This window comes from Octopus sinensis, linkage group LG1 (assembly GCF_006345805.1).
Source record: "Octopus sinensis linkage group LG1, ASM634580v1, whole genome shotgun sequence".
NCBI classification, from domain to species: domain Eukaryota; kingdom Metazoa; phylum Mollusca; class Cephalopoda; order Octopoda; family Octopodidae; genus Octopus; species Octopus sinensis.
In genome coordinates, this window is record NC_042997.1 from 114310311 (window position 1) to 114322508 (window position 12198).

The 12198-nt window shown below is 36.5% G+C and overlaps 1 protein-coding gene across 1 annotated transcript in view; it reads right to left on the reverse strand.

The window, feature by feature from the left end:
* Positions 1-5123: 5123 nt before the first annotated feature.
* The window catches only part of LOC115215152 (tetratricopeptide repeat protein 28), a 133241-nt gene continuing 126166 nt past the window's right edge, over positions 5124-12198 (reverse strand). The window contains exons 19-20 of the mRNA XM_029784328.2: positions 9479-9752; positions 5124-7264 (exon numbers count right to left, since the gene is read on the reverse strand). Of these exons, the coding sequence (XP_029640188.2) occupies positions 5169-7264; positions 9479-9752 (2370 nt within the window). The 3' untranslated portion in view covers positions 5124-5168. The remainder of the gene's footprint in view (positions 7265-9478; positions 9753-12198) is intronic.

The window sequence follows — 12198 nt, forward strand, 5'->3', positions numbered from 1 at the left end:
TTTATTCCAGCAGAAATTTATAACAACAATCACTGTATCATGTCAAATTCCCTTCCCTCTTTTTTTTTTTTGTTTAGTCCTAAATGAATAATTAAATCTTGAAATGTTCTTGTTGAAAATATTGTTTTACTATGTAAGTCTTATCAGCCAGTAAGTTTTTAATCCAATCCAGAGTGATGATACAGGTGAAAATAGACTTGTATGAATTATGATCTGTCCCTCCTGCATCAAATGACCCACATCCTCTTTCACAGTCAGTACTGTGCTTACATAGATTACCAAATCTATATAAGTTATTGTTATACATGGTGGAATTGTTTGTGTCGAGCAAAATGCTTTGCAGAATGTTTTTGCCCTTTCTGTTCTTAGTTCAGATTATGTTGAGGTCAATTTTATTTTTCATCCTTTTACAGCAGGTTAATTTTAATCCCCTAAAATTTGATGCATTGTGAGAAACATTGTGTGTCTGTATATGCACTACCTTTTAAGTCAATATAGGGTTTGTTGTGGTCTGTCTATAGTTATTGTTGTGCTGCACAGTTATCTACTTAGGCTCCTGATTGCTCCAGGAGCCATATGTGGTTGGTAAGCAAGCTACTTACCACACAACCACTCCTGCACATTATATATATGTATATATCTATTTTACTGAAGAGATTTTCTGAAACAAGTCATTTGTCTCATTGGTCTGTTCACATGCAACATAAAAGTTGTTTCTTTATCAGTGAAATTCCAAATAGCAAAATGCAATAGAAATTGGGTTTTTAGATTAGAAATATCAATTAAGCCTGTCTAATATAATCAGGTTGATTTTTTTTTTTTTTCTCCAACTTAAAATACCAAGGAAAATCACTATATATAACTATAATAAAACAGTTTTAAAATTGTTAGTCAACTTTCAATGAAACAAATTGAAAAATTACAAACTTCTTCATTATTAATCCTGGCCAAAATATATCATTTGTGTCCAATTAAGATTACAAGCCTAATGGTGTTACACATCTAGATGATAGCTAAGTTTTTAGCTCACAAAATGTCTCGCTGTGCATCCTTTACATGTGCCAGTATTCAAGGTCAGTTTTTGCTGAAGTTACAAACTTTCAGTGTACATTTTTAGAATGTTCTTTTTCTAATAATTTGTAGAAAAACAACAACCGGTATATTTACTTCCGAAGCTGCCAGAACATATTCAAAATGAATTGACATGTTATTTGGAGTCTTGCTGTTCTCTGTGTATCTCATGAATTATCAGTTTGTCAGATACTAAACATGTAGCAGCAAATTAATTTGTTTGATTTCTATAAACAAGAACCAGTACCCTGGTTAGATTCATTGGTCTGGGGGTAAGCTTTGACTGAGAAAACCCAAGAACATCAATAAATCATGTGTGTTATAAACACGCATTAGCAAAGGTGAGGTGTTTCCCTGAGATGAGAGACAACAGCAATCAGCATACTCACTTTCAAATCTGCCAGAACGTATTGAGCCTAAGTAGATAATATTATTATTATTTGGATTCTCAGACTTTTGCATGCACCTCATCAATTATAATTGATTACAGGAGGATCAGTTAATTGTAATTTTATTCAACATACCTCCGTCTCAGATTCACACACTTATTGCAGCAGTCTTCCAGTTTTTCTAAGATTAAAATAAATAAAAATTTTAATTATACTAGTTTAAATACTTGGCTTGGAGCTAATTGAAAGAAATCATATACGATAAATTACAGCAATGATAGTTTCTGTTTAGTGAAATGTATTAAATGCAATAATTATCTAGATTTGGATAATTTAGTGAAGAGTATTTTCCATTCCCAACAGAAGCACAATTAGTCTTTGTTTGCTTGCCAGGCTATACATATATTTGTAATTAAAGTCAGTATTTTCTTAATGGTGAAATATATTTGATGACACACGGTTTTATTTATTTACAGCCAAAAAAAAAGAAATGTTTTAATTTGACCTGCAAATGATTATGGTTATTTGCTTAAACTTATAACTATTTCACTAATCTCCACAATTGCAGGGGTGGGGGAATAGATGTGTGTTAACACTTGTGGTATGCAAATTAGTAGCTCATTATCTGAAGCTACTGTAATTGTTAAGTAAACAAATTAGTTGCTCATTTCTCTGGGATTGATGAAATTGATGTAGGCACCTCTGATGAGAAGCCAATCAGAGTCCAAAAACGAAAAAAAAATCAATTAAGATTGTTCATTTATTTTTCAATCTGTTTATAAAGATACTACACTAATCCCTTGACTATTGCAGGTGTTACGTTCCAAAATCCCCATACGACAGGTGAAAATCTGCAAAGTAAAAACAATACTGCACTGTACATTTTATACTATACATATATATATATATATATGTGCAGGAGTGGCTGTGTGGTAAGTAGCTTGCTTACTAACCACATATGGCACCGGGCATGTGTCTTCTACTATAGCCTCAGGCCAATTAAAGCCTTCTGAGTGGATTTGGTAGACGGAAACTGAAAGAAGCCCGTTATATATATATGTGTGTGTGTGAGTCCCACCATTGCTTGACAACTGATGTTGGTATGTTTACATCCCCGTAACTTAGAGGCTCAGCAAAAGAGACTGATAAGATAAGCACTAGGCTTTTAAAGAATAAGTCTTGGGGTCGATTTGTTTGACTAAAGGCAGTGCTCCAGCATGGCCACAGTGAAATGACTGAAATGAATAAAAGAATATATATTATAAATGCAAAACAACACCACGGAGGAATCGACGTAAGCTTAAATATTAAACCGCGATATGGTGAGGGATCACTGTATATAGGTTTCATTCACATTTGTATTCAAATAAACCAGAGGATATCTCTGCTATTAGACTTTTTGATGATGTGAAGCAAGAGTAAAGTTCATCAAATGCAAACAAAGACTAAATTGTGCTTCTGTTGGGAATGGGACATACTCTTCAATAAATTATCTGAATCTAGATAATTATTGTATTTAATACATTTCATTAAACAGAAACTATCATTGCTGTAAATTATCTCATATAGATTTATAAGGGCTGGTTTCCTGGTTTCTGTGGTGGATATATTCCCCACTGGGATGAGATGCTAGCTCCATTGCAAGATTACTCACCTTTTACCAGCTCAGTGGACTGGAGCAATGTGAAATGAAGTGTTTTGTTCAAGAACACAATGTATCACCCGGCCCAAGAAGCGATACCACAATCTTATGGACCATGAATCCAACACCCTAACCACTAAGCTATGTGGTTCTATGAGGATCTGAAAGGCAGTTAATAATTCAGAGACACCATCTGCCATGAAAAACAATAAGGTGAGCTAGTATTAAAAAGCTGTAGAGGATATTAGAAAAATAAGTGGTGAAGTAGGTGGTGGTGGGGGGGATATCTTTTTACTGAATGCTTTATACAGTTTCATATTTTCTGAGAAAATACAATAGATATTTGGTCATGTTTTGGTCTTTTTTCTGATGTCTTCAGGGAAGTAGTGATGAAGGAATCACCAATTGTCATCATTTAACATCTGTCTTCTACACTGGCATGGGTTGGATGGTTTGACAGGAGCTGGTAAGTCCAGGGGGGCCACATCAGTGGCTCCAGTGTCTGTTTGACATGGTATCTATAGCTAGATGCCCTTCTTAATGCCAGCCACTTTACAGAGTGGACTGGGAGCTTTTCACATGGCACCAGCACCAACAGACCCATCGACTAACTTGCAAGACAAAACTGAAAATTATACATCTATAAACAAATCTAATTTTCAGTGAAAATAAAGGTTGTATATATTTTTTTTTTCACTTAGCAAATCCTTTGTCACTATATTAGCAAATAGAGAGAGGCTTTGCCTCACTAAAGGGATCATAATAAAACTTGCACATGTATCCTGCAGCTTCCCAGAAAATAGGAAATGTTAGTTATTAACATTTTAATGCTGCTCTGTGCCTGATAAAGCAAATTCCCATATTTATCATTCTAAAGAGTTTCAAGATTAACTCAGTTTACCAATATTGATTCTGTTAATTCCCCAATGGTCAAGTGCCACAATTTTAAATATATTCTCTTGGCTAAATATTAAGGGTCAAAAGTGAATCTGGTCAAATGGATCATCTGAAGACAAAGATGAAATTAAGGAGGCTGAAAACCAATTGTTCCAATTTACCCATCTTGATGATAGAAGCTGGGAACCCTAAAAATTAGACACATTGAGACATACATTTTATTCCTTATTTAGGATGATAAAGTTTTCCCTTATTAATTGAAATGGGATAGGAGAAAATATAACTTTTACCTTTACACAGTAGAACACAGAAGGAAAGTTCAAATCTAGCCTTTGCTATGTTTTACAGTGAAAACATGATGAAAGGTGGGGGGAAAAAATCTTTGTCATAATTACTTACAATCATCATCATCATTAATTAATGTCTGTTTTCTATGCTGGCATGGGTTGAATGGTTTCACAGAAACTGGTAAACCAGAGGACTGCATCGGGCTCCAACTGTTTTGGTGTGGTTTTTAATGACTGCAAAGTGGTTGGTGTTAGCAGGAAGGACATTCAGAGTGAACAATACAATAGCTTTAACTGGATTTAAATTTTTGCCTTTATCATTTAAATTAAACAATAAATAATTACTTTCACCCACCACAAAAGAAAGAAAAACAAAAGGAAATATCAGGCAACGGAAAACTAGCATGTGAATGATAAATGCTATAGGGTCATTTTAAATAATGATTTACCTGAGAAAATATACCAGATTCTGTAGCATCAAATTTTCATTTGGTTTAGAAAAGTAAACCTTTTGATGGAATTTAGAAGACAGAATAATGGGAAATATTCTGATCAGATCATAAAACCTGTTTCAAGAAACAATGTGAACCAACTGATGATGAATAATAAATCACACAACTTGTATCTTTACTGACAATTTATCTCAAATGGATGATGGTTAAAACATGAGTGGTGGTTATGAGATGAACTCTTTCAATGAATAAGATTCATTTGAAAACTTGTTTTTATATAAATACACACATACGCGCAAAATATGGAAAAGAAAATTATACAAGATTCACACACACACACACACATATATATATATATATATTATACAAAATTTTAAAAATACGATTTTTTTACTGTTTTGCAAATGAAATAATCTATTCTTATAAAGTATCAACATTTTGAGATTTGTAAGATTTTACTTTTCTTGTGATTAGTTGGTAATTGCTCCAAAAGTGTCTTTTCAGATTTTGTTGTGTTTAGTAATGAAGGTTGGAGGGTTTGTGATCCTGGGAAAGAAGAATGATGTGAATATTGATTAGGATAATCAACGACCTGTGTAGATGGAGGTTGATTAATAGTTCTTTTATCAGAATGTTTGGAATGTGGTGAAAATTCAGCCGGTTTTGACCATGAAGGGAGACCTGGATTATTAACATGGTGTTTTGTGGAGAAATTTTTATCCGACACTGTATTGCTGCTGGTCGGGGATTTGGAGAACTCGGAGAAATAAAAGTGCCCGAGAGGCCCATATGTCTGTGGAGTGAATTCCTCAGCAACCAGAGGACTTGAGAGGGATTTTTCTTTGAAACAAACTTTTTTCTGTGTGCTTTTGGCTTCATGTGCTTCTGAAGGGGACAGTGAATCAGTGAATGTACTGTGATGATCTGAATGTAAAACAGAAGGATCTGACGACCATTTATCTAAACTTTTTTTAGCTGATTTTTGTCGGAAAGGACTAAAGTTGGCATCGGAATCTACACTCTCATTGTCAGAATGTACATATGTAGAAAATTGTGAACTACGACCTGAATTTCCTTCTTGATAATGAACTTTCTTCCTTAATTCCAAATCCGAAGAACAAACCATATTTCTGGTGTCAGATACTGTTGTATGTAAAACATTTTCTTGAGATTTTAAGGCAGTTTTGTCGGATGGTGTCTTGTGGACTGAGTGCTCTAACACTGAATATTCGGGGGAAGAACAGAACTGTAGAGGGTCGGAATTAAAAGTTGAAAATGTTCCTAACTTATAGTTTGGTTTAGGGAGATCTTGAGAATGGATAACAACTTTCTGAAAAGAGCTTGGTACATGGCTATTTTCTTTGGATTTAAACGCTGGCTTCTTGTCTCCACCTCTTAATTTTAATTTATCATCTGTTGAAGGGGATAAACTTTTAAATGCCGAATTCTGAGTAGCTCGTAGTTGTGGTTTGGCAGGAATTGGAGGTTTAGCATCGGTAACATAATTCAGATCTATGTTAGGTTGGTTGTTGTAAGAATGAAGTAGTAAAGAGAAATTATCCGGCATTAGTCTTTCGAATTTATTTTCTTTTGAAGAGGAGGAGCTGGTATATTTATGATGGTGTTGTTCATTGGGTGAATCTGTTGGTAAACTATTAAAGGAAGAACCAGCAGAGGAAAAGTTTTTACTGGACATATCTTGTAAATTTAAATTTTCCTGCTGTAACATTGCATTGTTAGATTTTTCTGTCCTGTTTCGATGTAATGTAGGTGAAAAAGACTCACCATATTTAAAAGATTCTGGGGAATAATTCTTAAAACCTGCTGTAGATGTGGCATTTGGGGTAAGTGAAGAGGGAGAACTGCCAGAAGTGCTTGGTGTACATCTGTTTACTCCAATCGAGGTGCACATGGTATTGTTACTGCTCACTGAATCACACGAAGGACTCGCATGTCTTGAAGAATTGGCTGAGTTAGATGAATAAGAGCAGTTGTCTGGACTAGATTTCAACCGTTGTTGGCTCTGTTCGATGCGAAGCAAATGGGTTTGCTTTTGGGACTGGAAAAAACTGGCTTTTTGAAGCTGTTCCACAGCCTCTCGTTGGGGAGCTACATCAGCCAAAACTTTCAGTGCAATGTCCTCGGGATTGAGTGAGGAACTTTTCAAACTTTTATTATTTGGTCCAGTTTCTTTCTTTCCAACCTTTTTGAATAAAGAATTTGCCGAAGTAAAGATCGATTTAGCATCCGAAATTGTTTTAGACACAGGCGTCACGTGGGTTTCCATTTTATTGAATTTTGATGCAAGGGAACTAACTCTGGACTTCCCAACTGTGCAACCAGGAGACAAACGATCAAATGGTTGGTCTTTAGAAAAATTTATGTTGGAATTCTCTGAATCGCTTTTATCGCCTCCAGCATTGTTTTTACATCGATTTCCATTTCCATATGAGGAGTTATCACACGAACGGAGTATTCTGGCTTTGTTTCCACTGTCTGAAAGATTTTCAACTTCTCTGTGGTTTTCTGTAAAAGAAGATGGTCGTTTTTAGGACTAAGAAGACAAATAACTAACAGAAGATAAGAGGACTGTAGATATTAATTTTATTTTTAGATATTTATGATGTTGGGCAATATCACAATGAAACTAAAGTGTCATAAGAATAAGTTTTGCTTAGTTCTTTCTTTAAAGAACTATCACTGATTCTCAAAAACAGACTAGCATCCATTCTACTGCTACCGTATTTGATGGCATTAAAGACATAACCCAATTTCAGAAGCATATATTCAAGAAACAGAGTTTTTAGTACATTAAAGCCTGTAATATTTAAAGCAATTTTTAATACATTACAGATGGTTACAAAAGTACTTTCGCCTTAAAATTGCTGACGTGACCAATGACAGTACCGCCTGATTGGTACTCATACCAGTGGAACGTTAAAAGCACATCCGAACGTGGGGTGTAACCGACTCACTTATGAGTACCCCTCATTCATTGGACAATGAACTTTGCTTGCTTGCGAAAACCTATTGAGTCAAGTGTAAACAAATCAAAATCGCTGAAGTGGTCGATGAAAGTACCACCTGATTGGCACTTGTTGTGCCACTGGAACATTAAAAGTACATCCGAGCGTGATTGTTACCAGGGCTACAGATTGGCTCCTGTGCCGGTGACACATGAAAAGCACCATTTGAGCGTGATCGTTACCGGCACGCGCTGGTGGCATGTGAAAAACAACATTCGAGCATGGTCGTTGCCAGTGCCACCGGACTGGCTCCTGTGCAGGTAGCATATTAAAAACACCTTTTGAGCGTGGTCATTGCCAGAACCGCCTGACTGGCCCTCATGCCGGTGGCATGTAAAAGCACCCACTACATTCTTGGAGTGGTTGGCATTAGAAAGGGCATCCAGCTGTAGAAGCTTTGCCAGATCAGATTGAGCCTGGTGCAGCCTCTGGCTCACCTGTCCTCAGTCAAACCATCCAACCCATGCCAGCATGGAAAGCAGACATAAAGCAATGATGATGATGATGAAAGTAAATTAGCAGTACAGCTGAACATAAGGTAAGAAATCATGTTAAATGTAAATATCCGTCATCATCATTTAACGACCGTTGCCCATGCTGGCATGAGTTGGATGGTCCGACCATGGCTAGCAAGCAGGAAGGCAGCACCAGACTCCAATCCATTTGGCATGGCTTCTAAGGCTGGATGCCCTTCCTAATGCCAACCACACGATTACAATAAAAGCTGCTATAGAATAAGTAATTAGATGTCAGAGAGTAAATTAGCTTATGGGAGGACTTCACATACAGGACCTGGAGTGATTTTTTGAGACATTTTTGGGGACAAAAATGTGCATCTTATATATGATTAAATACAGTAAATATTAAGAATGGTAACTTCAGGCACTTTTGTTTAACAAAGAGAAAAGTGGAACTATGTCAATCTATAAAACAAATTTAATCCATGTTGTCTTTAACATTCTAATATCTATGGAATTATAATATAATCACATGATTGGCCACACTATTGGATGTTGTTATACATCACTGGTCACAATGCATTTTGCTTTGTTTTAGCTTTCCAATCATACCACCTTGATGGCTAGTCTATCAGGTCAACATTCCCCCGATCAGACAGCTACACCTCCATCGTAGAGTGTAACCCTTTTACAGCTGAATGGACAGCAACATGAAATGAAAGGTTTTGCTCAAGAAAACGACACACTGCTTGGTCTGGAAACCAAACTCACAATCAAGTGATTGTGAGTGCAACGCCCCAACCACTGGGCCATGTCCCTTCATATAAATATACAGTTATAAATAATTATATGGTAGAACCATCCGACCGTAGCCGTTGCCAGCGCTGCCCCGACTGGCTTCCATGCTGGTGGCACGCTAAAAGCACCATTCGATCGTGGCTGTTGCCAGCTTCGCCTGGCCTCTGTGCCAGTGGCACGTAAAAAGCACCATCCAATCGTGGCCGTCTGCCGGCCTGGCCTGGCCTCCATGCCAGTGGCACGTAAAAAGCACCCACTACACTCATGGAGTGGTTGGCGTTAGGAAGGGCATCCAGCCGTAGAAACATTGCCAGATTAGACTGGGCCTGGTGCAGCCTTCTGGCTTCCCAGACCCCAGTTGCACCGTCCAACCCATGCCAGCATGGAAAGCGGATGCTAAACGATAATTAGGATATAAGTTGATAGGACACAATGAATAATGAATGAGAAATAATTACCTGAGTTTTGTTGCAGAGAATTTGTTTGGGAATCTGTGCCAAAAGTGTTTTGAGTAAATGATGAGCCTGGAATTAGGTTTGAAAGCTCTTCTGGGCTACTGGTGCTGCTGACCGACAGACAACTTTCAGAACTTGTTGCAGGGCTGTGACAAAGGTAGTTATTAGCTGGGTACATGGCTTTGATTCGGCTTTGATGAGACAGACATAGTGAAGGATCTGGAGGTACAGTTTTGGAAGATTTGTGTTGTTTACTCAACTTACCAACTAATCCACCCTAGAAACAGAAAACAACATCGTCATCATCATTATTATCATCAAATTAAAAAAAAAAACATTTACAAAAACATTTCACTAAAATACTTATCATCTGTGCCTAGTATTATTAATTAAAGTTAAAATAAATTTAGTAACGAGAGTGCTAAACAAGTGGCTCAAAGGGCCTAAGGAGGTGGTTCTCAACTGTGGATCCGAGAGCCACATTCAACCCTCAAGCATCATTCCAGCAGCAGCTGATGTTCTTCCTTTTGTAAATTTAATAAATTTTTCTATAATTGATAAGCATTTGTCTAACAGGTTCATCCGGGTTTCGAACGATTCTCTTGAATCACTCCTGTAGTGATTATATCAGGTCATCCCATAAGTTCTGTCTGAATTTTGAATAAAGAAAACAAGTGATCAGATGTTATATTTAATTGAAATTTAATCATCAATGTACTTTCCCTGATTATCTATGACTTCCTTCCATCTATTTACAAGCTTTTTAATCCCATCAATGTAAAACTCTTTTGGTTTCAAAGCGAAGAAACTCTGAAATATCAGTTTCGACCTCTTCCTGGCTTGTGAAAGTTATGTCCCCCAAATGATTCTGTAAACTACGAAACAAATGGTAGTCTGAAGGAGTAAGGTCAGGAGTATAAGGTGGATGAAGAATTTTTTCCCAACCAAGCTCTTCGATCTTGTGATGTGATCTTTGCAGTGTGGGGTCGTGCATTGTCCTGATGAAACATCACTCCTTTACAATTCACTAAAGCAGGTCATTTTTTTCTTCAAAGCTTGGGTCAAATGCTCTAATTGCTGACAGTAGCCTTGAGCATTGATTGTTGCATTAGGTTGTAACAATTCAAAGTGAATCACCCCTTTGCAATCCCACCAGATAGAGAGAAGAACCTTTTTTCCATGAAGTTCCCTTCTTGGTTGTGGTTGAGCTTTTTCCCTTTTACCAAGCCACTGTTACGATGTTTAACATTTCGATAGAAGATCCATTTTTTGTTACCAGTCACAAGTCTATCCAAAAACGGTAAAATGAGTTTGCCAGAATGGAGAGAAGAGCAGATGTCAACCTGGGATTTGCAGTTGCTTTCAGGCAATTCATGAGGCACCCATTTTCCAAGTTTAGGAACCTTTCCAAGTTGTTGAAGATGATGATGAACAGTTGTATGGTTTGAACTAAGCTTTATTGCCAATTCTTCAACTGATAATGCAGGATTTTCTTCAAGTAATGCCTCAAGGAGTTTATCATCAAACTCAATTGGACGTCCTGTTTGATCTTCATCTTCAAGGCTGAAATCTCCACTTCTGAATTTTGCCTGCAAGTTCTTTCATTCACGCATTCTTTCCCATAAACTGAGTGTATGTTTCGAGTTACTTCGGCTGCAGAGTTTCCTTTTTTTGTACTCATAAAGTATTATGTGCCTCAAATGCTCTTTGAATACTTCCATGTTAGAAAGGGTTTTAATCAAAGAAATTTTAATTCTATTATTCTATAAAATAATATTTAATTAGTTTAAATGTACACAAATGCATAGAAATCATTTTTAATTCCATTAGACATTGTAAATATTAAATTTCATTCAATTTTAAAAAAGGTAAAATTTGACAGAACTTATGGGATGACCTGATAGATTATGTGTGTGTGTGTGTGTGTTTGTGGTGGGGGTAAGCACAATAAATGTGAAAGGTTTTAACTTTTGTGATTTATCATGGAATCAGAAGACCATTGGACAAAATATCTTGTGGCAATCAGTCACTATTTGATTTCAAATCCTGCTGAGATGCCTTTTCCAAAATGTGTGTCTTTTAACCTGTTTTCTTTGTCTGACCATTACATAATTTTTTTTGTTTTTTTTCTTTTTTCCCTAATTAGAACAAACTTGATAGTCTTTTATAAAATAAAAGACTACACAAAAAGGTTGTACATTATACCAACACCAACAGGATGTTATAGATGCTGAGATTAAGCAGGATAATGGGCAAGTGGGTAAAAGTATTAATGTTATTCATTATTATTATTATTATTAAAGTGGTGAGCTGGCAGAACTGTTAGCATGCTGGGCAAAATGCTTAGCAGCATTGCATCCATCTTTACATTCTGAGTTCAACTTCCACTGAGGTTGACTTTGCCTTTCATCCCTCCATGGTTGATGAAATAAATACCAGTTGAGTACTGGGGTCGATGTAATCGACTTAGCTCCTTCTCTGAAATTGCTGGCCTTCAGCCAAAATTTGAAACCAATGCTGATGATGAAGGTGTAACTCCTCCAATCACACATCCAGGGGTTTGATTTCTGGAGCAAGGAAATATATCATGAAAGGTTATAAACCACTGAAGTCAGTCACAGATTGCTTGGTCAAGATGAGCAAAATCTCAAGTTATGAATTGGTAATTAGATATAATCTAGTCTAGTGGGTAATTAATATTACTTATAATAAATTAAAAATGA